Source organism: Wolffia australiana, chromosome 8, assembly GCF_029677425.1.
Source record: "Wolffia australiana isolate 7733 chromosome 8, ASM2967742v1".
Classification (NCBI taxonomy): Eukaryota; Viridiplantae; Streptophyta; class Magnoliopsida; order Alismatales; family Araceae; genus Wolffia; species Wolffia australiana.
In genome coordinates, this window is record NC_135842.1 from 18,163,664 (window position 1) to 18,190,577 (window position 26,914).

At 41.7% G+C, this 26,914-nt stretch overlaps 4 protein-coding genes and 2 non-coding genes across 6 annotated transcripts; 3 read left to right on the forward strand and 3 right to left on the reverse strand.

The window, feature by feature from the left end:
• Positions 1 to 1,037: 1,037 nt before the first annotated feature.
• LOC144706819 (uncharacterized) lies at positions 1,038 to 3,887 on the reverse strand. Its single transcript, XM_078579884.1, has one exon. It carries the CDS (start codon positions 3,514 to 3,516, stop codon positions 1,114 to 1,116), a length of 2,403 nt encoding a protein of 800 aa, XP_078436010.1. The 5' UTR covers positions 3,517 to 3,887; the 3' UTR covers positions 1,038 to 1,113.
• A 114-nt stretch (positions 3,888 to 4,001) lies between these two features.
• On the reverse strand, positions 4,002 to 5,821 carry LOC144706820 (uncharacterized). Its single transcript, XM_078579886.1, has 5 exons — positions 5,415 to 5,821; positions 5,079 to 5,315; positions 4,901 to 4,984; positions 4,668 to 4,797; positions 4,002 to 4,562 (listed from the first exon to the last, which is right to left on the reverse strand). The coding sequence occupies exons 1-5, from the start codon at positions 5,750 to 5,752 to the stop codon at positions 4,188 to 4,190; spliced, it is 1,164 nt and encodes a 387-aa protein (XP_078436012.1). The 5' UTR covers positions 5,753 to 5,821; the 3' UTR covers positions 4,002 to 4,187.
• Positions 5,822 to 6,200: 379 nt separating this feature from the next.
• Positions 6,201 to 7,168, forward strand: MEE14 (maternal effect embryo arrest 14). Its single transcript, XM_078579887.1, has 3 exons — positions 6,201 to 6,491; positions 6,567 to 6,640; positions 6,714 to 7,168. The coding sequence occupies exons 1-3, from the start codon at positions 6,284 to 6,286 to the stop codon at positions 7,023 to 7,025; spliced, it is 594 nt and encodes a 197-aa protein (XP_078436013.1). The 5' UTR covers positions 6,201 to 6,283; the 3' UTR covers positions 7,026 to 7,168.
• Positions 7,169 to 19,968: 12,800 nt separating this feature from the next.
• LOC144707264 (U6 spliceosomal RNA) lies at positions 19,969 to 20,071 on the reverse strand. Its single transcript, XR_013582425.1, has one exon. It is a non-coding gene; the product is annotated as a U6 spliceosomal RNA (small nuclear RNA).
• Positions 20,072 to 20,137: 66 nt separating this feature from the next.
• TRNAL-AAG (transfer RNA leucine (anticodon AAG)) lies at positions 20,138 to 20,218 on the forward strand. Its single transcript has one exon. It is a non-coding gene; the product is annotated as a tRNA-Leu (tRNA).
• A 423-nt stretch (positions 20,219 to 20,641) lies between these two features.
• On the forward strand, positions 20,642 to 21,731 carry LOC144706576 (uncharacterized). Its single transcript, XM_078579570.1, has one exon. The coding sequence runs from the start codon at positions 20,693 to 20,695 to the stop codon at positions 21,179 to 21,181; it is 489 nt and encodes a 162-aa protein (XP_078435696.1). The 5' UTR covers positions 20,642 to 20,692; the 3' UTR covers positions 21,182 to 21,731.
• The last annotated feature ends 5,183 nt before the right edge of the window (positions 21,732 to 26,914 follow it).

The following is a 26,914-nucleotide window of genomic DNA, read 5'->3' on the forward strand; positions in this document are numbered from 1 at the left end:
TCTTCCTTAAATAAATCCCCAAAAATTCCAATAAAATACTAGAAATTCTAGAAAAATCAATAATTTGTCATGCCATTAGTTAAAATTAAAAATAATTTTTAAACCTGCCATTTGCATTTAAACACAGGTATTTCAAACTTAAATAAATTCCAAAAAATCATAAAATTAACAGAAAATTAGGGAAAAATCAGTACTTGGAAAAATTCATTACCACGTAATGTATGATAACAACCCTATTTTAGACTCTTTCAATGCATAAAAATGTGATAATTACGTGAAATAAATACCAAATATTTGGTGTTAACACACGTGGAAGTTCTCCTAATTATATTTTTAAATTGATGATCAGGAATGCTTTGATGACATCTCCTGGCTGACTGAAAATTGATTTGTTGCCCCTTTGAGAGAAATTCTGAGGACGGCATGAAAAATATGAAGTGGTTTGACTTCAGATAATAGGTTATATATTTTATTAATGAATCTTGTGGCATCATATCTAACGATAAAACATCTTGAATAATGATTATTTTTCTCTAACTTACATAACTGTATATGTTGAAAATGGTATTTACATGGAAGGATTCCAGGAGGAGTTTGGGGAGCAGGAGTGCTCATCGGAGCCAAGGGATCAATGCTTCTAGGATCCATAGAAAATTCTAGATCATTCAGGAAGCTTCTAGAACATTAGAGTTGAACAAGTCAACCCTCACAAAAACTTTAGTACAGGATATTTCGAGGACGACATTGATCAAACTACTTCTGGAAGAAAAAAAGGTACTGACAAGGACGAAGCAAGCGTAAATATTCATTCAGGCATCCTGAGCTTATGGGTACTGATGTTAACATCTCTTTGCCAAAAGATGATAGAGGAACAATTATTGGCGATCGAAAGCAAAAATTAATTTAAGAAAAACGTGGATGATGCAAGTTCTGAGGATCAACAATGTCCCTCCCTCGTGACCTGTAACGTCTACCCAGGAATGTTCCTGGGCTTAATTAATCCTGGCACTCATGGCCTCTCTTCCACTGCGCAGTCATGCTAGAAAAAAACCCATCATCAAATAATAGGGCGGCAGCCCAGAAGGGAAGAAGAAAGGAAGATGGCCGGCATGCTCAGCCCTCCGCCGGCGCGGCAGCGATGCTCTGGACGAAGGAAGGGTCGAGGAAGGCGGCGACGAAGGCCCAGAGCTTGTAGACGTCGTCGAAGTTGGTGAGGAAGCCGAGCGAGGCGGTGACGACCTCGACCCGGGCGGCGGCGGTCTTCTTCTTCTTCCCCTCCGCCTGGTCCGGCTGCGGGCGAATGTGGCTGAGGAAGCCCACGGAGAGCGAGATGCCGCTTCTCTCCGCCAGCCTCTGCACCAGCGGCGGCGCCACCAGCCCGCCGCCGCGGTCCCTGACGTTGAACGCCACGGCCGGCCCCCGCTCGTACTTGATCTTCGGACCGTAGATGACGACCAGCGCCGCGCCGCCGCCCTCTGCCTCCTTCTCCGGCAGCCGCAGCTGCAGCAGCGAGATGACCAGCCAGTTGACGAGGTAGCGCAGCCGGGACGTGGTCTTGTTCAGGCCCAGCAGGTCCACGTGGTCCAGGTGCCGGCAGACGATCTCCGGCTCCCGCCGTTCCCACTCCTCGCCGCCGTCCTCCTCGTCGGCCGCCGCCGCCGCCGCCGCCGCCCCGGGGGAGCCGGCCACGGCGTCGTCGCCGACGAGCCGGCCGCCGGCGAGGCGGCCGTTCATCTCGCGGCGGTCCAGCAGCCGGAACTCCCCCTCCGTCTCCCTCCTGATGGCGCTCTCCTTGGGCCTGGCGGCGGCGGGCTCCTCCTGGATCTCCGCCTCCTGCGACACGGACAGCACCGCCGCGTCGAAGGAGAGCTCCCCTCTCGGCGGTGGCGGCGGCGGCGAGGGCCGGTGCGGGTGGGGCTTGCGCCGGGCGGCGAACCAGGGGAGGGAGAGAGGAGGAGAGGGGAGCTTGTCGTCGGAGCCCTGCGGGCTGCTGCCGAGGTCGATCCAGAAGGCGTAGTCGGAGTCATCGTCGTCCTCGCTGAAGACGGGGCTCTTCATGACGTCCCCGACGGAGGCGGCGTCCTCGGCCTCCTCGACGGAGCCGCCGTCCTGCGCCATCTCCGCGTCGAACACGTCGCGGACCTGCGCCGAGGTGAAGGCGCCGGAGAAGGCGGGGGGGGGCGGGTGCGGCGCGGCGGGGGGGTCGGAGGGAGGCGGGGACGGCGGCGGGGCGGGGTCGTCCTCGGCCTCGGCCTCGGCGGCGGAGTCGCTGAGGTAGTGGGGGAAGACGGGGACGATCCTGACCATGCCGGCGCCGGAGCAGGCGGCGGCCTGGGTCTGCAGGCTGGCCATGGCGGCGCGGCGGATGAGCAGGCAGCCGAAGCCGGTGGGGTCGGCGCCGAAGACGCGGTAGAAGGAGGTGACGATGAAGTCGGGGCGGAAGAGGGAGAGGCCGAGGGAGTCCATGTCCTTGGGGCCGAGCGCGCCGGCGTCGAGCAGGACGTGCCAGCCGTGCTGCTGCGCCATGGCCATCCACTGGTACGAGTACTTGGCGCCGGACACGCGGGACTGCACCGGGAAGACGAAGAGCCCGGAGGCGCAGCCCCGCCGGCGCCGCCGCTTGCCGGCGGCGATCTGCTTGCGGAGCTCGGCGGCGCAGGGCTTGAGCGTCGGCCAGCGGAACCCGGCGGCGGCGACCTTGGCGCCTTTCTCTCTCGCCCGCTGCGCCATCCAGCTCACCGACTGGCTCTCGTGGTCGAACATGGTGAGCAGCCGCCGGTTCGTCAGGAAGGGGTACGACTCGGCCAGCAGCTTGAACGCCGAGCCGCGGCTGACGGTGAAGACGAGCCCGTACTCGCTCTCGGGGATGCTCAGAAACTCCATGATCCGGGCTTTGACGTCGTGCTCCGCCGTGCCGCTCTCGCCGCCGCCGTACAGCGCGTGGTTGCAGAGATTGGCCGTGATCTCCGAGAGGGTGAACGCGGACGAGGACGACGACGACGAGGACGCGTCGTCCCAGCCCTGGAAGCTCTGGAGGTAGGAGAAGAGCCCGAAGCCGCAGTAGTCGAGGCAGACCTTCTCGCAGAGGTGAGCGTACTCGGCAGATCTCAGCCGGTCGATCTCCTCCGAGGACTGGTATTTGGGGTACATGGCCAGGAACTTGGACAATGCCTCGGCGAGCTCGGGGACGGCGTCGCCGCCGCGGAAGGCGCGCTCCGCCGCGAGCGCGGTGGCGCAGAGGAACTCGCGCTGCGCGTGGAGCCGCGCCAGGGACTTGGACCGGCCGGCGGCGCCGTCGCCGAGCTCCATGGCCTTGGATTTCGCCAGGGATCCGTCCTCCGAGGCCTCCTCCAGGGCCTCTCTGAGCTGCTCCTCCTGCTTCTGCCTGAGGACGGACGACGACGCCTTCCTCCGCCCCTCGTCCTCATCCTCCGCGCCGCCGTCTTTCCAGCGGCTCTTCTTGATCAAGATCAGGGACGCGCAGTGCGAGATCGGCTTCCACAGGAACAGGCTCATGGCGACGAAACCCTAGCCGGTGGCCGGAGCCAGAAGAAGAAGAAGAAGAAACCCTAGACGCGGATCGGATGGGATCGGATCGGAGAAGAGGATCGAGAGAGAGAAGAAGGAGAGGAGATCGGCGATGGCGTCGCCGTCACAGACTCGCCTGCACCGCGCTCTGCCCGCGCGGGACCAACTCCCCCGACGCCATTAAAGTACCTCGCGGCGCAGAAGAGGGGAAAAAAGACGAGAGAGCGTTCCAACAACCTCCGCCCAGAAATCTCTCTCCTCTGCAGGCGCACAATTAAAGCGACCGCGAGCAGCTTCCCGATCCAGTCTCCCTCCGTTGACTTTCCGCCATTAAACAATCTCCTCTCCTTCAGACAAGTGCTCTCCGCAGCGGACAAGGAAGACGACGGTGGCGGGCCCAAGAACACCGTCTGCCCTAAAAACTCATCCGACCATCACCACCCATGGTTTTTGTTATTATACATGCATGATGATTGCGATGACGAGGACAAAGAGTTACTTTCAGATAACGGCTGGAGTTGGGAGAGAGAGATACATCGCTAGCATACATCCTTTGAGGAAAGGTGACGGACGGGACAAGAAAGCTTTATGGGAAGGAAATACGACAAGAACATTGCACAAAAAAAAGAGCATTCCCAACGCGAAGATCGTGTAGCTTTTCAAGCGCAAGCTTTTACGCGACTTCTGAGCCTGCAAGCGATGGAGTCGGGGCTCAGAGGCATCACCACGGCGTGAAGAAGGGGGGTTTTTCTCCGCCGCCCTTCCGTCGCCGGTGAATCTTCTTTAACTTGCTTCTTTCTCTTCATTTTCTCTTCTGCTTCTTCTTCTTCTTCTTCTTCTTCTTCTTCTTCTTCTTCTTCTTCTTCTTCTTCTTCTTCTTCTTTTTCTTTTTCTTCTAATACTTCGTCGGGGAAGGACAGCGATCTCTGCGCTGAGACTTGGGGAGGAGAGACAGCGACGTCACTGTTGGCTTGTTCTGCCCGCTTGGTGAGGATCAGGTAATGCGCCACTGACTTGAACCCCAGGCTCACCGCCTGTTGCAGAAGAGATCATCAATCAATCAATCAATCAATCAATCCAAGGGTCGGGAGTTTTTGAGATGGTTGATTTCGTTTAGCAAGGATTTTTTTTTTCCATACTTTTTTGTACATCGTTCCGGTCGGCGCCCAGCCTTTCCTCACGCGGCAGAGGCTGCAGTTGCAGATGTCCCTGCACACGGGGCACAGCCAGTCCGGGTTTTTGTTCGCCTCCAACACGTTCTCACCATATCTAAACTCAATCAATAATCATCCGAAATGTATAAAATTTGGTGAACCAATCAAAGGTTTTGCATCGCATACAGTATTAAATTAGAGGAAATGGAAATGGGCACCTCATGAACAGGCAGTCCCCGCAGAACTGGCCTTGAACAAGGTCGCATCCGCCGCAGATTGTGCGATGTCCCATTGTCTTTTGCCTTAATTTGTTAAGAGATAGATATATAGGTCATGGAATTCAGATGAAATAGATCAGAGAAAAGCTAGCCGAAGAGCGAAGATCCTTGCGCTTACCTGCACTGATGGCACGTCTTCCCGTTGACGGGATCGTAGATCCGCCGTCCATCGGCGTCATACCCGTCCACGAAGAGCGTCCAGCTCGACTTGTAATCTCCCAACAAAGCCTCGTGTTCATCGGTGTAGATCTCCTCCCTCTTCACAGAAAACGTGATCCTCTCCTTTCTCGTCGATCCCCTCTCATTCCTGACCGTCTCCCTTTCCGAATAGTGCGTCGGGGTCACTTGCTGTAGCCTGCCACAGTCCAAGACAACACCACCTCAGGTTGAAATAGGATAAAGCGATGATGGCAGTCAATTTCAACGCAAAAAACAAGTATAAAAAAACCCTAACCTGGAAGATCGGCGAGGAGGGAGGTCGCTCTTGGGCTGAACGGGGGATGGAGAAGGCCGCCGGCTCTGCGTCATCTTGAACACCGGGCTGCTCTTCGTGATCGAGGACTTTAACTTGCTCGCGAGACTGAGGATCCCCATTTTCATCATCCTCTCCCTGTTCTCGCGGATCCTCTCTTCTCTACACCTCTCGTACTCCAGAGACGCGCCGCTCTCGTCGGCGCCCAGGCGCGCGGCGGCGGCGCGGCAGGCGTGCGGCGGCGTCGCGTCCGCGGCCACCGTCGCCTCCCTCTTCGGCAACGACGGCATCTCCACAGTTCGCGCTCGCGTGCTCACCATCGCGGACGGCTTCTCCGATCTCTCGACCTCCCCCTTCCTCTCTTAGAAAAAGCGATCTAATTCAAACTCGCAGACGGGCGGGAAAGGAGGAGCAAACCCTACCTCCAACGGTCGACTCGGATTAGACAGCCTCCTCGATACTCGAGCGCCGGCCCAATGGGCTTTCCCCAACAGCCCAAGGTTCGAGAAAGACGGAACGGAATCGGTACGTCATCCTTCAGTGTCGGAACGGGACGGATAACGAGGATCAGGAAATATCTTTGCCTAGATCCCCGAGAGCTGGATATTTTCGGAGACGGGACGATCGTCGTTGAATCCGTGGACCTTGTTAGAATGAACGGTCCCGATCAATTGGTGGAATCATCGGGGCTAACGGTCAGTGGTTTCGGATTCTTATCCGTTGGCCGCCCCTGGTTTTTTTCCGTCGTATAAATATGTGAACAAGAAAGAGAAGGAAATATCAGAAAAAGCTAGATTTGTTCTTCATCTTCTTCTTCCTTTCTACTTTCTCTGGAAACCCTAGCAAGCGGAATGATCGGAGCGGGCTCATGGAGATGCCACTACGCGCGGCCGTCTCCCGTCGTCGACCGTGGAGGCGACGTGGCGGCCCGCAGGCTGGCGGTTGTCTGTTGCTCCGCCGGGAACGGTACGTTGGAGCCGTTCAGCAGGAGCAGGAGCAAGATCGATCGGATGGTCAAGGATCCCCCCTTTCTCCAGAAAACCGAGAATTCTCTCTCAGGTTAGTGCCATTCGATCATCTAGATCGGCCTCTTTTCCTTCCCTTCACCGTCTGATTTCGCTATTTCAATTTCAGACTACTGCTCGAAGCTAGAAGGGGATGAATCTTACAGCTGCTGGACGGCCTACTTCGAATTGAAACATCTTGAAGTGAGTGGAGGGGAATTCACGGATTCTGGAAAACCAAAGTCGTTCTTTCTCTAAGATTATCGTCCAATTGCAGGAGGAGATGTCGAGAGACGACGTGGAGAAGTTCGTGAGGGAGGCGGGGGGGAACAAGTCGTTGATCGACTGCCTCCATGGCCTGACGGCGGTGGACAAGATCCATCCTCGTCAACAAAAGGCTGTGCCAGTGAAAGCTGATGTTGAAGCGGAGAGGCCTTTTCCTGTTCCTGATGGGCTGCCCCCCACTGCGGAAGAACTGGAAGAGGAAGAGAAGGCTAAGATGCCGGATTCCCCTTTCACCCGCCTTCTACGGCGCCGAGGAAAGCTTCCTGACTGGTATTCCAAGGTCCCCGACCACGAGACAGATTGAAGAGAACGGTACGTGACCTTCCTTGATTCTAGCAGCCTGTAAACATGTATACATACATACAATGTCATCGAATTTCATTCTGCATCTTCTCGGTGACAGTGGAATTATCCTGCAGATGATTAGAAAGCTAGCGTTTTGTCAAACTTGTTTCGTTATTCACGGGTCTGGAATTTTACTAGTAACGCCGACCGGGGAATAGGGGATGCAAGTCTTTCAAGATTGTGACTTGATTCTCCATAGATAGATCTCTTCCCGTTGAAAGAAATTTCTGATTCGCTCAGGCCATTTATTAGTTATTTCGCAATGAAAGTTGCTGCTCTTTGCGATGAAAGGCATCAAGACTTATTTGTTTGTTTTCGCATATTTACGTACAAATTTATGAATGGGTAGTCTGAGTTAGTGATGTAGTTTATTGGGCAAAAAGAATACATCATAGGAAGGTCACGGGAGTTTTCAATTCAAACCCTAGTCTATTTGATGCCCGCCACAAAACTATTAAAGAAGGTAACAGTCGTTGATGTCTTTCTTATTGTGTAAATTAGAGTGCGTATAGTTATAAATTCAATGTTAACTTCGTTAAACTTCGACAAGTTTAACGAGAGGTATGGACATGATTGGTACGGGAGCTCCTCCAAGCGTTCCAGTCGATAGAGCCACTTTGTGACGAATTGTCATCATTCTTAATAATGATGGTTCATGTTTCTTAGGGCGGTTTTTTTTTGACAAATATCCGACTAGATCCATCTCAATGAAAGAGGAGCGAACGAGAGATCACCCCATATAAGTCTCAAAGATGTGTTAATTTACAAAATGTTGAAGGGATGTTTAGTATCTAATGCGGCGATGGACACGACTTCCCATTGTTATAAAGGGAAATAAACCTTCGATATTCAACTAAATAATAGTGCATTTAAGTTTAGCATATTTGAATGTACTTCAAATAAATATATTATATATAGTTACTAAATTCCATTATTTATGATATGATAATATAGTCATAATGAAAGTAATTATTTACTAATATAGTCACAGTGTAATTTTATTAATATTAAATCTTGAATATTGTGTTAGTGTGTCCAGATTTATGTGTTATTATATGAAAGAACCTTTAAAAGCATTTTTATGATTACTAGGTTATTATTTGTGAGTTCGAATTTTACAAAATTAAACTAATTATCGTGGCATCTTCAAGTATCGTGCCCAAGTACTTGTACACATGTAAAACTCTCAGTGATTTCATGATTAGCCTGATGGGTTTTGGTTAAACGATAGAAAACATATTTTCTATGCAATGGAAGCATTGATCGCTTCCAAATTGATCTATAAAACATAAAATATCAGATATACCTGGTGGGAAACTTGTTTCACCCTTGACTTTCTCACTTTGAGTCCACTTTGAAGCTGTTCATGTGCCCCTTGACTTTCTCACCTCTAGAAGTATATATGCGATCAAGTTGCGGATCTTCATTTCTTCTTCTCCAACTCTTTTTGGAAACTTTATAAACCTTCTCACCATATTTTATATAAAGACATGTAATGTTTGATCATCTGGTCACAATTTAGGCCTCCCAATTTCAGTGACATGTTGATAACCAGGTCCTATGTCACTTGTCAAATATGTGTGTGAATCAATCACCATTGGCCAGTGAAACATAATGACCAACATGGACTATGTAACAAATTCATATATATATATATATATATGAATTAATATGTTATATTATAAGAGCTTATTTATAAATTAATAGAAATAGATACTTATAATATTTTAAAGAAGATCATGTCAGATATTGAAAATAATTTTTATGAATTGTTTTTAAGTCAATTTAATTGAGCAAATGCAATGATGGCTTATGAAATTATTGGAAAAATTATAATTCTCCCAATTCAAAATTGAAGGATATATTGTGTCTTCCTTTTCCCTTTCATGCATGTGGATGTTACATTTGTGAATATTACAGACTTTCCCCTTTCCATTTCAAAATCCATATAGTAAGATTATCATTTGGAGATTATTTTAACAGCTTTTAATTTTTTTTGGACTTGAAGGTTATATCTAACGTACATAAAAATTGATTGGCTCTAGAATTTTGCAATTTGATCCAGGATTGAAGATGTTACAAGGGAAACAATACTGTGACTCAATAATTCTTGATGTCCAAGACCTTGGTCAAAGATTAGCATTTAGATATTTATGTTAAATGATTTTGAACTTTTGTTAAACCTAATGGTTATATCTAACATCCATATAAATCCATAGGCTCCAGAATGGTGACATTTGATATAGGATGGAAGAATAAAAAGGGAACAATACTATAATTCAAGGTTTGTACTTCCATGATCCTTGTCCTGAAAATCATTCTGTAGAGATTTTTGGGGGAAAAAGTAAGTTTTACACTAATACATATTATCTAGAATCATGTCATTTGATGAAGTATTGAGTTTGTTACAGGGGAATAAAAGATAACATTGTCAAATGCTTTGGATTAGGTCAAGAGTTTCCCTAGAATATTATGTTATTTGTATCCTTGTTACTTTCTTTTACCAAGTGATTTGATTGGGGGGCATACACACGAAATTGGTTAGGGCTCAACCTCATTGATATCCTCATCAACTTGGGCTGGATCACCCCAAACAGCATTAAGTAATAGCATAATCTGTAAAAAAAATTGAGTAATCCTCTACCTCATTCCATAGAAAGTTAAATCACATAGTGAATCATATTAGAGCTAATAAAATTTAAAAGACCTAATTAACCCCCTCCTGTGTCACATCTTAACCCATTAAATTAACAAGTGTTATTGATGAACTTATTTTGATCCATCAAAACCTACATAGCTTAGAGCCATTCCATTAGCCATTATATTGATTTATCTTGATTTCAGTATAAATTCTCATTTCATACATTTAGTCTGGAATGAGATCAAACCACCCTTTTCATGAAATTTCTACCTAATTTGTGATCGTCATACATTTTCATTCACAAAATGTTTCAAAATATATTATCTTCTGCAGGCTTAATTCTCGCACAAGTTAGGCATTGTACATTTTGCAGGGAAGAAATTCAATAAAAATAAAATAAAAAGGGGATTTTAAGAGGCCAAGAGCCAGTAGGTGAGAGTGATGATGGAAGCACTCAAGCCAGTCGTAAGCTAGCAAGTGCATAACACTCAAGCTGGCCGGCAGATGGTGAGCGCCACGGCACAAGGCGTCGCACAAGGAGCCCCCAAAAGCCTCCTCAAGGAACACATCGAAACGTACCCATTCACAAGGCCCAGTATGCATGTACTCACGGCTCGCACACGTGCATATCAGGGGAAGCACTTTCCTTAATTCAATTGAATTCCTAACAAAACATTATATAGGAATTCTATTTCTTAAAAGTTTCAATATGGGATATTGTGTTAATGGATTCCTTCAACATTGTGATGGGCCCAATTGAGGAGCAACTGGAGGGATCGCCACCCAATGGACATTGATATTTACAAATTTTCAAAGGAAATATGATTGGGCTTCAAGCTGACCTAGAAAGAAGCCTGCGTCATAACAGGCCAATTTTTCAGCTGGGTTTCAATCTCGATTGTCATATCTTTGTAAAGAGATCAAAAAGACAGTTGACAAAGATTGTGGAGCTGTCCAATGGACCAATTAGAGAGGGAGCTGATGACATGAACGGGGCACATAAGGGTACACAGTAAATCAAGGGCTCCACTATTCTGACTTAATCACTGCTGTTGGACCCATCCGAGGAGACCAGACAGTCGGGGGTAAATTGGTCCTTCACCCTCAATCGTCGTTCTTATTGGCCGCCCGGTAGATGCTGGCAATGGGGTGAGTGCAGATCAATCCAAGGGCTCTAGGAGAGTCGTTGGATCAGTCTAGTCGATGGGGGGTGTTGAGAGAACTTATCGCAACCCTTTAAAATGGATTTTTTGGGAAGCCTAATGTTATCTATTGTCGCAGTAAGAGAAGCAACACTGGAAATCCTTGCAGAGCTTGGGCAGACAGTTTGGAGTTTTGACAGCTCTGTCATGGCTCAAGAGACACAAGAATCCACCAAAGAAGGTTCAGGAAGATGAAGAGTTACACCACTACATAGGAGAAGAACAAATTGATGAACTTGTGTCATTTGAATTCTCTAAAATTAATATACGTTAACAGATCAATCCATAAGCAGGAAAAAAATTTATTCTGGTTTTTTTTATTAAGTACAAGTTTGTACTTTTACAGTTTTTTTAGAACTATTTTAAGTTCAAATGAAAAAAATGAACAACAGTAATTAGATGTTTAACATTTTTAAATACAGAAAATACCTTATAATAGCTCTTCAAAGGGAAGTGACAATGGTAGCAGGCAAGAGGCATGCAATCTTGGGGTCTTGGTGAGTTAACCTAGTCTAGCTAGTTCAACCCAGTTCACCATGTAACTTTTTTGGACTTATCCATAATTTGGCCAAGTATGGAAGGATACTCTTTTCGGCACACCATGCACACTGCTTACCCCCAGCCAGACCAGCAGGGAATAGTTAAAATATCATTTTGAAGGTTTTGATTTATGTTACAAGTTTTATAGTAATTTTTGTGGCAAGAATAGAGTAATGTTGGGTCAAACCAGAGAGATCAGGTATTGAAAAGTGATTTTTCAATTCAAATAATATTTTTTAGATTTTTAATATTATTTATTAGATTTTATTTTTATTACTTCTATAGGAATTAATTCCAATGAAAATGAAATCAAACTAATTAAGGTGAATAAAATAATTGCTTGTTTTATTTTATATAAATTCTACTAATTTTATAAGATGTGAATGAATTCTCAGGATTTTTATGGGAAGACATAAATTAAAAAAAAATTACCTTCACATGCATGTTGCTGGCGGACGTTGTGGGCACTTGTGCACAAATTGAATGGTAGTTAAGGACAGCAGCATGCAGCCTACATCGAAATTGGGATGTGGTGAGGGGTTGGATAATAAATATAAATTTTGCTCCAGGAGGAGTTTTGAGGCTTTTGTGGTATTAGAAATGTATGGATCTAGGTTATCTTTTGAATAATAATCTCTCAAAATGACAAGAGAAACATATGATAGGTAAAAAGAAAATATGAACATTTTATCACATCGTTAGAGCCCCAAAATGGTGTTACTTCTTGTTCTCAAGATTAATGGATTTGGATCATTTTCCTCAATTTTACACCCTTAATAAATAGTGCACTAAGAAAGTTGATGTACTAAGGAGGCAAAAAATTTATTCAATAGAGTTCAACGATGTGATACAAAGAGTGAGAAACATAAGCTTACATATAGGATGCCTAATATTTTCAGCATTCAGAGCCGATTCCAGGGAATTAGGGGCCACGTGTGCCTTCAAATCTAGCATTCATACATTTTTATTTTATCCTCTGATAGTAAAGAAGCTTCTAAATTCAAATTATGGAGAAAGATCCACAAATCATGCCTCATTCTCTCCTGCTTAAATATTGGACCTCATGTTCTAATACAGGTCATGGCGTAGGCTTCTCCTTATTTCCAATTTCATCCATAATTTAACATTTTATTTTCCTAAAAATTTAATTTCATTAAAACTTCAAGAAAATAGTAAGAATAATTCATTTGATTCGATATAATTAAATGGGGTTGGTATCATAAACCAATAAATCCAATAAATTATGACTCAATAGGTAATTTATGATTATTTAATCAATAATATTTTCTAACCTGTATGAAGATATATAAATAATTAATTATGATATATCATAATTATCACTATCTATCTGATATTATCAACAATAAAAGGTTGGGTTTTGATTAACCGGCGCAAGTCAGATCATGATTAAAATCAAAAAAATATGTGAAAGAATCATTAAGAAATATAAGGATTGTGTGGCATGTAGGCAATCTGATGCATGGATCAATGACGCAGTAGAAAATCCCAATTGACTAAGAATTATTCAACTCCAAATCGAAATAGCACAAAAATCTAGAAGGAATCGCAAGTTGAAATTGTGAGGGCATCTTCATCTCTTTCTCTTCTCGACGCATCCATTCTTTGATAAAAAATAGATTTCCTTTATCCATATAAAAATTATCTTGTAATTTCTCCTGGTTTTTAAGGCCAAGTGAAAGAATGCAACTTTGAGATCCATCAATGTTTCTTGTTCTCTATCTTTGATATAATTTAGAAGGGAAAATGGAAGTGGAGGCACTCACTCACTATTACAAATCATTTTTATCCTTGTCGAATATAAGGATATACTGTGAGTATATTCGCAGGTACATTGTCATATTGTTCTCAACATATATTATCCACATCCCTCCATCAATATCTGCTCAGTCATATCATCCATACATGTCTTCTATCCATTTATGTTTCGCCATTCATCAACAGTGCTGACTTATTACATTTTCAAAAACATTTATCTTCATTAATTGTAACATATATATATATATATATGAATATCATATTATCCTACTCATATCACCATATTTCTTACTTTCAAAGATACTCTTCTCATTTACTGATTACCATTTTAAAAATATTTGAATCCTTATACATGCTTCTTATGGAAATGACACATGCTCACCACTAGTTAGTCACATTTTCTATGATTTAATTTCTTATATTTCAAAAATCAATGGGAAATTAACACCCTAAAGATGATTTCATCATTATTGGTGGAGCTTACATGGACCCTAATATACACATGGAGCCACTCATCCATCCCAATCAAGAAGAAAAATGAATAGAAAATTTCCATAGATGGGTGCTACAATGTGATAGGTGTACTCTCATTCATGTTGATGGAAAGATACCCATTTTATAGGGCTAACTACTTGGAGTGGCATCAAACACTGCTGGCATCATATTTCATGTTATTATTGTATGACTCATGGTGGTGATGCTACATTATTGGATTCTAGTCCATGAATGAATGCTTATAGAATATTTTTCCCTCTAGTGTTTGATGAAATCAACTCAAAATTGATCTCTAAAACATGGAAAACATATAGTACCTTGTGGGAAACTTGTGATGGCCTTGACGTGCTCCTTGGAAGAGTGTTCTAAAGCCGTTCAGGTGCTCGGCCTCAAGATGTATCCATGTGATTGATGGGCTGTTGGATTGCTTCTTCTTCTTCTCCAACTCTTCTTGAAGATATTTTAATCTTATAATCATTAAGACTCTCTAGTGGAATGAGTGGAGCATCAAACTAAGAATAAAGGGGTGTGCCTTGATCTGGCCAGCATGGGCACCTAAAATGGGTTCCCCCCTTACTTAAACATACCAAGTATTTTTCAAAATAAAATCCTTATTACCAAAGTATATCTACCACTGTCCTTCAATCTTATGCATGTGACCCCCTAGGCTCATGTATCAATCTAGTTAATAACTTTGTAGGCCCAATAATATTTATTAACCAACCTAAATAATTAACAAAAGAAACATATAGATTAGTTCATCAGGATCAAGTTATGTTCCTAGTAGTAGGGCCCAAAGCTATATCTCATGCCCTAGAATATTCAAAGTAGTGTTCAAACTCTCTCATGGAACCTTTTCCATCGTTAGTTGTCTTATATGTATTATCCTTTGGTCTCGCAAGATACCCAAATGACATAGGATATGGTTAACCACCAAACCCTAATACTCCATTTGGTTAGTACTCATGGGTAACAATGATTATTGGAGAACACCTTCTCCAATATCATCATGACCCTAGAAAGTAAGTTTAACTATATCATCTTGATTGAGTCAATCTCATCCTATAATGAGGTTGAGGATCCCCTCTTGACCACTCATCACCTTTGTGTACTTCTTGTTATGGTCGAGTGAAAACATGTTTGAATCCCATGGTTATGGACTTGTGCGCCTTTGAAAAAATATGATAGTCCATTCAGAAGATGTCATTTGCATATTAGGTTAATGGATCACTTACACAACTGTGACATGAATCAACTGTTGCGTTTGGTGCTTTAGTTTGTCCACGGAAAACATGTTTCCATGGATACGGAAGTGTGTCGATTGATTCATAATCGATCTTTAAAATAAAACATCGAATGTACCTTTTGGGGAACTTGTTCCACCTTAGACTTTGTCACTCCGAGATTGTTCTGAAGCCGTCCATGCGTCTGGCCTCTAAAAGTATCCATGCGATCACTCGGCACTTGGATCTCCACGTCTTCTTCTTCAACTCTTCTTGAAAATTAAGAAGATCTTCTCTCCATGAAGACACTCTCCTTGCATGAGTGGAGAAGAGAGTGGAGAAAGGTAGGGGCTCTCAAATCTGACTTGCATGGGTGCTTGAAATGAAAGCCCTTTCCCTCTTTATATTTCACTTAAAGTTTTTCTCAAAAATCCTAAAATTAAAATATATCCACCAATGCCCTTATGACCTTATGCATGTGACCCTCTAGGCCTATGTATCATTCTAGTTAATAACTTTATTGGCCCAATAATAATTATTGACCAACCTTATTAATTAATTATATCAACTTATAGATTAATCAAATAAGGATCGATTTAACCCAATCGATAGGTTAAGTTTCCAGCCCGTGGTGTGTCAAGCGACACCTCGTGCTCTAGAAGATACCGAATAGTGTTGAACTCTCATGGAATCTTAACCGTCATCGGTTACTGTATATGTATAATCCATCATCAGCGCGAGACTCTCGAATGACTTAGAATGTGGTTTATCATCAAACCCTAATCCGTCATTCAATTAGTACTGACGTGTAACGAGGATCATTGGAGAACACCTTCTCCAATATCCTCACTACCTTGAGTCGATCTCCTCTTATACCAAGGACAGATGATCCCGTCTTCACCACTCAATCATCTTTGTGAGCTTCTTATTGATGGAAATATATGTGGCCGGCAAGCCAATCACACATTCCACATCTCGTTCCATGTTCATTAATAGAACATAATCATCAGTGTGCACGTGTGATGCGTATAATGAAGTCCATGAATACATGATCGGACTTAGTGAATTATGATGAGATCGTAATACGGAGATCACTAGTCTTTAAGCATGAGTTCTAAACATTCATATTCAAAGGATACGTGAGTAGGACATCGAAGTATCAAGATAGAATAGCACTATCTAGCCTCACTCATATGATGAGTATGGCCGGTCCCGTAGCCATTAGTGTGGCGACACTAAGGATAGATAGTGGGTGCTCTTTAGTGGAAAGAGTTCACTGAATTGATCTGTACGAATCCCTGAATGGTATTATACCAAACTGTCAATCAGGTTGATTCACGTCACGGTTGTGTAAGTGGTCCTTTGACCTGAGACACCAAAAATGTCTTATGGATGGACGGTTGTACTTTGGCAATGGCCAACGAGTCTCTAATCATGGGATTCTAAATGGTCTTAGTTCGGGTGCATCAAGAAGTTCACGAAGGCGATTGAGTGATCAAGATGGGATCCTCCACCTTCGGTATAAGAAGTGACAGCTCAAGGAAGATGATGCGATAAAGTCCTTGGCCAAGGCAGTGAAATATCAGAGAAGAGTTCTCCGATGATTTCGGAATGCATCAGTATTAATTCGGATGATCGATTAGGGTTTGATAGTTGACCATACCCTAAGTCATCCAAGGAGCGTCAAGTGGATGAGGGATTATACATACACGACAACTGATGAAGAACAGGTTCCATGAGTGAGTCGATACACACTCCTTTGTATCTTCTAGCACATGAGGTGTAGCTTGGCACCCCACGTGTCGGAGTCTCGACCTATTGATTGGGTTAAATTGATCCAACGTTAATTAATCTATATGATGATATATTTAATAAATTTGGAAGGCCAATAAAGGTTCTTGGCCACTAGAGTCGTTAACTAGACTGATACATGGGCCTAGAGGGTCACACACAAATGGTCTTTTGGGCGTTGGAAGATATACTTAAGTTTTGGGGTTTTTATGAAAAATACCCACTTAGTATAAATAGGGGAAGGCCCTGAATGAAATTCACCCAGGCCAGAATTGTTCAAGGGCCTTTCCCCTTCGTCTCCACTCTCCCCACACCCCCTCTCCATCCCTGATGTGATCGGGACGATGTAACGACGCCGACGAAGAAAGAACGGGGCTCGTCAACGATAAGGAGGAGATCCGATGTGCCGAGGACCGCGTGGATACGTCTAGAGGCTGCACACTTGAGCAGTTCAACTCGTCTTGCTTTGGGATCGAAGAAATCACGAATGAGATTCGTGCAAAGGTACTTCGTTAAATGTTTTTGTCGATGCCATTTGATTTGCAAAAGTCTTCCGCTGCGCATCATTTTGTTCTGTTCATCCAGATCCAGGCCTCTAGAACCCAACACTTATTACATCCGAGTTATGAATTGTTTGAATCCCATGATTAGAAGCTCGTAAGTCATAGTCAAAATTTAGTCGTCCATTCACGAGATGTCCTTGGTGTCTCAGGTCAGTGGATCACTTATACAACCATGACATGAATCAACATGATTGACGTTCATGTAAAATACCATTCAGGGATTCGTACGAATCAATTCAATGAACTCTTTCTCCAAACGGCACCCACTATCTGTCCTTCATATCGCCACACTAATAGCCACAAGATCAAATATACTTATCGTATAAGTAGGATCAGCTAGTGATATTATATCCGAATAATTTGATGTTTGTCTCGACTATCCATCGAATAGGAATATTTAGAATACATGTTTAAAGACTAGTGATCACTATATTATGATATCATCATAATTCACTAAGTCATTGCACGTATTCATGGACTTCATTTTAAACATCACACGAAATAATAATGAACGTAAATATTTTATTCAATGAACTTGAAGAAGCATGGTAGTGTGATTGGCTTGACAGCCACATAATATCCATCATCAACCTCTTTGACGCTTAGGTATAATATCATTAAGGGATTTATATGAATCATTTTAGTGAAATATTTCTCTAAAGACCACCTAGTGCCTATCCTTAGTGTCTCCACACTAATTTCCATTGGATCAATCATACTTATCAGATAATTAGGACGAGATAGTGTTATTCTATCCAGATAGCTTGATTTCCCTGTAGAGTATCCAACAAATAAGAATATTAATGATGTCCCTCAATGAATAATTAGAATACACGCTTTAAGACTAGTGATCACTATATTATAATGTCAGCATAATTCACTAAGCCATGATGGGAATTCAGGGACTTCATTATAAACATCATACTTGAATAATAATGAATAAATCATGGAAGTGTTATCGGCTTGATGGACGCATAATATTGGTCACACATGCCCATCTATTTGCCACTTTCACAGACCATTGAGGACGAGGGTGCACATTACATGGTTGTTCATCATGCCTAGAGTCTCTTGATGATTGCAGATGCATGTTCCCAAAGGAAGACCATGCAAGAGGTAAAAAAGAGTGTGATTTTAAGAATTGACACCATGGCTTGTGAGTGCATCAGCTGTTTGTTTCTCCTTGTAGAGTTCATTGCATATGTCTGCCAACTGTATATGACATTCACAATGTCCCTCCAGACATGTTGTGGGTAATAATGCAAACATGTACCTACATGAGGCATATTGACTAATACCTATGAGGCAAATTATAATGCAATGTTGCGACGCTTCGATCCCTGAAAAAGGAGTAACTCCTCGTGTACTCTTAATCATAAGTTATATTTGAGCCTTCCCATAATTAACTTTTTATCTGAATGTACCACCTTATTCATTCTTAAAATGTAGTTTCTTTCCACGAATAAACTAAAAAATATTACATTTATATGTGAGCCTTCCCATAATTAAAGTTTTGATCTGAATGTTCGACCTTATTATTAATAAATTTAATTTTTTTTGGTTGATTCATACAAAGAAACCACATTTAATAGTAAACTAAATTTATTTTAAAAACTTATATAAGCTGAAACTATATCAAGAATGAACAATTGATTTAGTTATCATACCACACTAAAATTCTCAATTAAGGGTTTCAAGTATATAGCTCTCTGGGAAGATTAAAAATAGATTTCCATAAAATTTAATTTTCCAACTAGTACCATACTATTATTCATATTATTAGACTTCATAAATATATTAAACGTCCTACAGTCAATGACGATGGAATAAAAGCAAAACATAAAAAAATATAAATCATAAGATATTTAAACATATATTATCAGGAGATAAATTTGACATAACATTCTAACTTTGTCCCAAATAAGTGAACCAATGATATATACTCTTCGAGATGAGGGTTCAAATATCTTGGCCTAATAAGGCTATAGAGGAAATTGCCATAACAAAATAATTGTTGATGCAAAGACTATTTCAATTCGTAATTTAATTTTAAAGCATGATTTAAATTTTTTCTTTCAAGTTAAATTTCTCTTTGAATCATTTTAGACATATATATATATATATCATACTTTACATGGTTTTGACTCCCCTTTGTTTTCACATAGCTGTTGGAACCTGGCATGTCTAGCTCTTAGTTCTTTTGACGAGAGACGGAAAGAACCAAACCCTTTTGGTCCTAGAGGGCCGCCAATGTTACCATTAATAAAGCATCTCTTTTATCTTTGATTTTATGACAAAGGGTCCATAGTACCCAAAGTGCTGGAGAGATCCAATTGCAAGGACGGTGAAATATGACCAAGCTCATAAGCTTATTATGATAGGCCAGTACAAACTTTTTCAGGTTACTAAGTCATTAGCATCACTTTCAAATGTTGAGGAGTCAGTATCAATTTATGCATGATTTCTCCAGATATAGTTTGATAAATAAACCCATTGCTAGTAATTTAGAGCAGGCAGTATGCATGCATATTTATATACCTCACAATTGGAAGGTAGTCAATCATAATATGTGCAAAATAAAATAAAATGATTAAAAAATAACATTTTGGTGAATCAATACATATTACATGTAATCAAAACTTGAAAAGACCAAAGGGCCCAGGAGGGTTCCATACACTCGGATCGTTTCTCAATTTGTGTGTGTCATCTTTGCGCAGGGGTCATGCTAACCTACTTTGTATTGTTCTTTTGTTACAAGATGTTCCCAAATGAACGGATTTGGTATAATCCCAAGTTAGGCACTGTGATATCAAAAAAAATTTAAAGAAAAACACCCAAGAGTTGAGATGGCCGAGTTGGTCTAAGGCGCCAGATTAAGGTTCTGGTCCGAAAGGGCGTGGGTTCAAATCCCACTCTCAACAGCACATCATTTTTCTTTTTCATTCAGTTTGCTTTCAACTCCAAAACTTTCCGTCTCTCGTCACTTTCCTTCCACAAAACTTTCTATTTTAATTCACTTTCCTTTCCCTTTTAATAACGAAACTCTTGGACCTCTTCACGGGATGCTTTGGTGCTCCCGCCGGCCGGCCGCGAAGAGCCCCGATGAGAATCACAACTTATAAACCAGCAAGCTGTCTCACGCCTGGTTGCCGCGTTTCTGCTGCCCCCTTTACTGCCAATCGACATCGCCGCCGTCCATCATTCATCCAACGGCGGCCGACCCACAAGCTGAAGCCCGTGAGCGCCGATTTCAAACTCCTCATCCAACCTGTTCACACCCAACCTTCCAGCCTGGCTTCACTCTCCTCTCATATCCCACGTACTTCTCCCAACTCCATGCACTACATAACACCCGTCATCCCCCTCCCTCTCAATTATCCATTTTCTCCGATATCATGTCTATCTTCTCTCGCTCGCAGAGAAGAAAGCCCCAGAAAGCTTCGTCGGGGACGACAATGGTGATAACGGCGGGGGGGGATCTCCGGCAGTTTGCCGGCGCCGTCAGGGCTGACGTTGCGCTCTGCGACGACCCTTGCAGTATTCTCTTACATGCCGACGACGTGCAACTCGACGGCTTCGTGACGGCGGTTGACGGGGGCGAGGAGCTTCGGCCGGGGGAGCTGTACTTCGCCGTTCCGAGGTCGTTTGTGAAACGCAGGCTGCGGGGAGAAGAGGTGCGCGAGCTTGTGGCCAAGGCGGGCGCAGCTCTTGATAAGGCGGGGGTTATGTTGGAGCCTTACGGCGAGCAGAGGAGAGGGGTGGTAGATGAGCGGGGCTTCTCGCCTCAACTGGTTGCTGTCCCTGAGGAGGAGACGGTGCTTGCTCCACAGAATCGCTGCTACATGAACAAACGAAGTTGCCGCCAGCGACTCTTCCTCTGCTAGTCTCTCTGTCTCTCTCTGTCTCTCTCTCTGTCTCTCTCTCTGTCTGTCTGTCTGTCTCTGTCTGTCTGTCTGTCTGTCTCTCTCTCTCTCTCTCTCTCTCTCTCTCTCTCTCTCTCTCTCTCTCTCTCTCTCTCTCTCTCTCTCTCTCTCTCTCTCTCTCTCTCTCTCTCTCTCTCTCTCTCTCTCTCTCTCTCTCTCTCTCTCTCTCTCTCTCTCTCTCTCTCTCTCTCTCTCTCTCTCTCTCTCCCTCTCTCTCTCTCTCTCCCCCTCTCTCTCTCTCCCTCTATCGCTCTCTCGCTCTCTCCCTCTCTCTCTCTCTCTCTCTCTCTCTCTCTCTCTCTCTCTCTCTCTCTCTCTCTCTCTCTCTCTCTCTCTCTCTCTCTCTCTCTCTCTCTCCCTCTCTCTCCCTCTCTCTCCCCCTCTCTCTCTCTCCCTCTATCGCTCTCTCGCTCTCTCCCTCTGTCACTCTCTCGCTCTCTCCCTCTATCGCTCTCTCTTGTGATGTAAGATTTTTGGGACAGTGGGCACTGAACTTCATCAGGATGAACAATACTCTAATTTCATCTGTGAGTGGAGGTATACGGAGGCGTAAAAATCCTCTTTGAGTTTAATGCAAAAATCTCATGGTTTGAAGTAAGGATTTTTCAAAACAACTTGATCCTCCTTTCCTAAGCGATCTAAGCATATAATTTCATTAGTAAAAATCTCATGGAATGAGGTAAGGATTTTTCAAAATCTAACTGATCTCTAGGTCATCAAGTTTGAGCTTCACACTCTCGAACTCTTGATTCAGGGAATCGCCCTTAAGATTGATGCAAACAATGGTATTTATGTTCCGCCATTTGGGACGGATTATAATACGATTGATTTATATAAATTTCCTCTGATATCTTTCAACTGCATCCACTGAAAGATAATATAATTTGCTATATGTAGCTGCTTTAGTTTATATATTTTTTCCCTCAAGACCTTAACAAGTTGAAGCTTACAAGATAGATACCGTTTCCACTACGAAATATTTTCCCAGTTTTTGGGGTTCATGTAAAACTTATCTATCATAGACCCTAGTTAGGTTTACCCAAAGTTCCCTTATAACTTCATGGTATCATGTATGTCTCAAACTCTTGCGCTGTATTTCCATCAACATTCTCATTATTAGATACTAAGAAAATTCAAAAGGTACTTGGTTCATCTGTATGTTTTGTAAATAATTTTAAGTAGTTTTCCATTAATTAAAAATTTTATCATTTGCACTTATCCTTGGTAAACTTGGATTTATTTCATGCCTTCATGATTGAATTATTCGGATTAGGTTCTGAATTATTCTCTCAAAATAGAAAAATATATGATAAAAACCTTTTGATTCAAAATGTCTCCTAGTACAGAAACTTTTTTTTCATCAAAGGATAATAATTTTCTTCTCTATGAGACTCTCAGAATTTTAGTTATGCAGGTTTAAATATCATATCCATTTAACATCCATTTTCAAAGAACCATCTCCTTAGTCAAATTAAATATGAATAAGAAAAATGAATAATATTTCTAAGTTTACCTGGTTAAAGTATTGTGGTCTAAGTGGATACTAATAATATCTTCATCAGAAAAATATAAGGGTACTTTATTTTAGGGGATGGACTAATTTGTATCTCAATGTACAATGTATCATGGATTGATCAATTCTATCCACTTGGCCATCTAAGAACAATGGTATGGTTCTTATCTACTGAGTTTTTTCATCCATGTATTTTCCACCATTTTTGCAGTGAGATAGTATAACATGCTGACATGTGTGGTATGATTTTTCAATGAGTGTAACTTCAATATTCTCTGGTTTTATCATGTGTCCTAACAATATGTGTCACTTATGCATGATACTAAAACACTCGTGACTACTTTCAAAGGTAATTTTATTACCCCACTATTATTATTATTTGTTATTCTCTTATTTAAAAAATTGGTGTTATCATGAGGCACATGTGACTAGCTAAATGTGCGTGCAGTTGATCCATACACACTCTTGAATCCAAATCAAGGGGATAATTTAAATTATGTGATATTAATGTTCCAAAAAAAAATTCAAGGCATGGTGTGAGTAAAAACAATTCCTCTATATACACATGGGCTTGCTCTTCCATGCACATGAATAAAGGGGAAAATGAAAAAATGCAACTATCTAACCCAAAAGGGCCATACTTGAGTAGTTAGTATCACAACTGACCTTGGACATGTTAATACTGAATGGTAATGATGCATAAAAACTTATAAATGCAACATCCATTTTTGCATCATTTCATTGATATTAGCTTTATTTTAACACTAGTTTATAATTCGTGCCGCAATGATATACTATGTTAAAACAACATAATATATTTACATATTTTTGAAGCCCAACTATTTTTATCCAAATTATGTGACACAGCCTTAGTACACGAACGGCGTAGGAACAAGACTTGAATCCATAAGCCTTGCTCTACTTAAAGGAGCCAAGTCCTGAATCCACAGAACTAACCTCTCCAACTCTTGAATCCACAAGGGGTTGTACTTGAATCCACAAGCACATAAGCACTCTCTAACAAAGAGAACACTCAGAGGGGAGAAAAAACAGTTTCAACAAGACAATATATTTCAATAATACTCATTCAGGGGTACATGGGGGCCTTATATAGGCCACAAGAAGTGCAGGGTCATCCATAATGACTGTACCCATGACAAGACAAGTCAAAACATTGAGAAAAATAATTTTGACAAGGTAAAAAAGAGGATAAGTAGCCTGCCAGGCCTGAGCAGAGATATAATATAGATTCTGGGGCATGTAGAAGCTGTCAAGAGATATTATTGTGGCTCAAGAAGACCCTGATGGGACAAAACAGAAGATATGCAGCTCTGACAAGTTAGAGCAGAGATCTTGGCAGAAGAAGAATCTGGTAGAGGATTCTGTTAGAAGATCTTATCAGAGAAAATCATGTCAGAGAAACTCCTGTCAGAAAATCCTGTTAGAGAAAATTCTGTCAAAAGATCTTGTCCGAGAAAATCATGTCAGAAGATCTTTTCAGAGAAAATCTTGTCAGAGGATTTTGAGGGGCTCTAGGTATATCTCTGCAGATCCTGTCAGTTCTAGAAGAATCTCCTTCTTGGTCCACAAGTTGCCAATGGGCCTCAGAAAATGGGCTTCTAGGCTACATAATTATGTTTCAACATTATTAATGTTAATGGGTTAATGTCTTCTCCTTAGTGTGCTATTTTATTACAGGGCTCAAGGTAAATAAATAATAATAAGAGAATTTTTTTTCTAGAAGAAGCCAAGTGCAGCGGCAACAACGCTCAAGCCAACGGCAGGCGGGCGGGTGTAGGAGCATTCAAGATCACCCATAGCCAGCAAGTATCACCATCTAGGAACTAGCCCAGAGCGCCAACAAGAGCCCAAGTATGCCCAGCAGTAGAACCCACATAGGCCAAAAAGGATAGTGGGGTTACCAGAAAACCAATCAGAAGTTCAGCCACAAACGAGGTGACTAACGGGGAAGCTGACTAGTCGAAAGTGATGTGTCCAGGGCTGTGACTTAACCATAATTGTCGAATCCATGTAAAGGGGATCAGACAGCCGTGGGTAAACCCATCTTTTGTCACTCCATATATCGATCCATCAGCCAGTGAGAGCCTTGCTGAAGCCATGTGGGGAACCATAGACAGAACTAATGCCCAGGGAGAGAACCTTTTTGATTGAGTATAATTCGAAGAGGAAGTGATTTCATCTCATTTTCATCGCACTGCCTATATGAGGCATTCTGTCAAACACCTATTGGGTGCCAATGTATTTATTTTATTTTTTATTTTCCCTCAAAAAAACAGAATTTATATAATAGATTATTATAATTAAATATATGAACTTATCTAAGTGTATTCTATGATTATAAACTATCCATAACCATGTAATACTATCAATAATATTTTTAACTCATGTTATCTGTTATTACTCTCTCTATAAATAATTAATTTAACTCCTTTAAAATTTAAGAAAATATCTTCACTCCCTAGCTCTTTTAGTATTAAACTCTTCTTATATATACCTTTTTCTACTTCATTAACCTAGATATAATTAAATAATATACCAAATTATATTAGATGTCAATAAAAAAAAATCTTAATCCACTACCTACCATTAATATCCATCATTAACACATCTATATTATATCTTACATATAACCTAAATATCACTTAGAATATATAAGCATACTAAGTACATCTTCTTCTAAGGTTAGTACCCCTACTAATTTCTCTGCATCTTAATTACCCTAAACATAAATATTAATATAATCATTAATAATTAATATGGTAAATTTATTTCAGTATCATAGTTCCTTAATATCTCTAATATATATAAAAAGAATATAACTAATATCTTATATAATCTCTCTTTCCCTAGTTCTGCCTGACACCATCTACTATTATTTATTATAGTGTATTATCTCAAGTCTCTCATCCTTTTATTACTTCCTCCCACTTACTACCTACTTATCTTATATTCTTTCCACTATCTTTATAATTATTACTTATCTGTTATATCATCTTACTATTAACCTAATTCCCCTAATCACTCACTTTATTAGATTATTTTCTCCAACCCAAACTCAAGTGTTAGATTCACTTCTTAAGGTCAGTCCCTGTGTAGATGACCTCCATAATGAACCATGTTTCAGTGAGTTTTCTATCATTACAAATTTATTTGATTTGGGAAAATTAAATTACGACAGCATGAAAAATACACACATAATTAGCCACCTTCACCACCCATTCGCTAAGTCCGGCTAAAAAATTAGGGGTGGAGGTGTTGGTTGTGTCTTCCACATCATTATTAACTACATTAAAGTCTGACTTCTATGATGAAGAAATTCTCTATACAGATGATGCATAAATTCCATCCTGAACACCACATGCCCATTAAATTTTCCAATATCATGGTTCATTATTGAGCAGAGTGTGACATGCATAAATGTTTGGCATGCTTAGCTTCTCCGATCCATGACACCTAGATGATTTAATGGGTTGATCATTCCAACATGTGAACAAAATGCAAGTTTTGGAGATTAAGAATGATTAGTGAGTAAATCAGTCATTTGGTCATATGGGTTAAGGCGCACATATGTTAGCCACATGCAGCACCTGTTATGCCCTTAAAGACCATTTTTCAGGGACACTTTAAAAAATTACATACATGGAGCACATCAAGCATTACCGCCCACAGTAAGCTAGGTAGGCCAATAATGGTGGAAAATTTGACCTCATAAGCCAAGAGCAGTCAAGGTGTGAGTATAGCAAAATGGGATTCCCCTAGACTTATGTGTCTTGAAAGTATGATATAAGCATTGTGCAGTAGGTGTCACTAGGTTATGGGTTATCCTAAATTATTTCTCGACTCATTGCATGACCTCTAGACTGCATAAGTGTTGTCCTTCAAAAATAGGTAGTTAGGGCTTCTCTAGACTTATGTGGTGGATCAAAGAACCACAAAATAATCTAATGGTGTCATGTGGGTGATGGACCAAAATATAGGGAGGTAATTGATGAACTCAAATTTGAGTATTTAATTTTTGTGATTTTTTAATTCGTCAAGAATTTTTTTAATGAATTGACAAAAAAAATGAATATGATTGGCTGGCAATGACCAATGGTAATCTCCATTGGAAAAAATGATAAGGGAATTTATGAATTTTAAATGGTGATGGGAAGACAAAG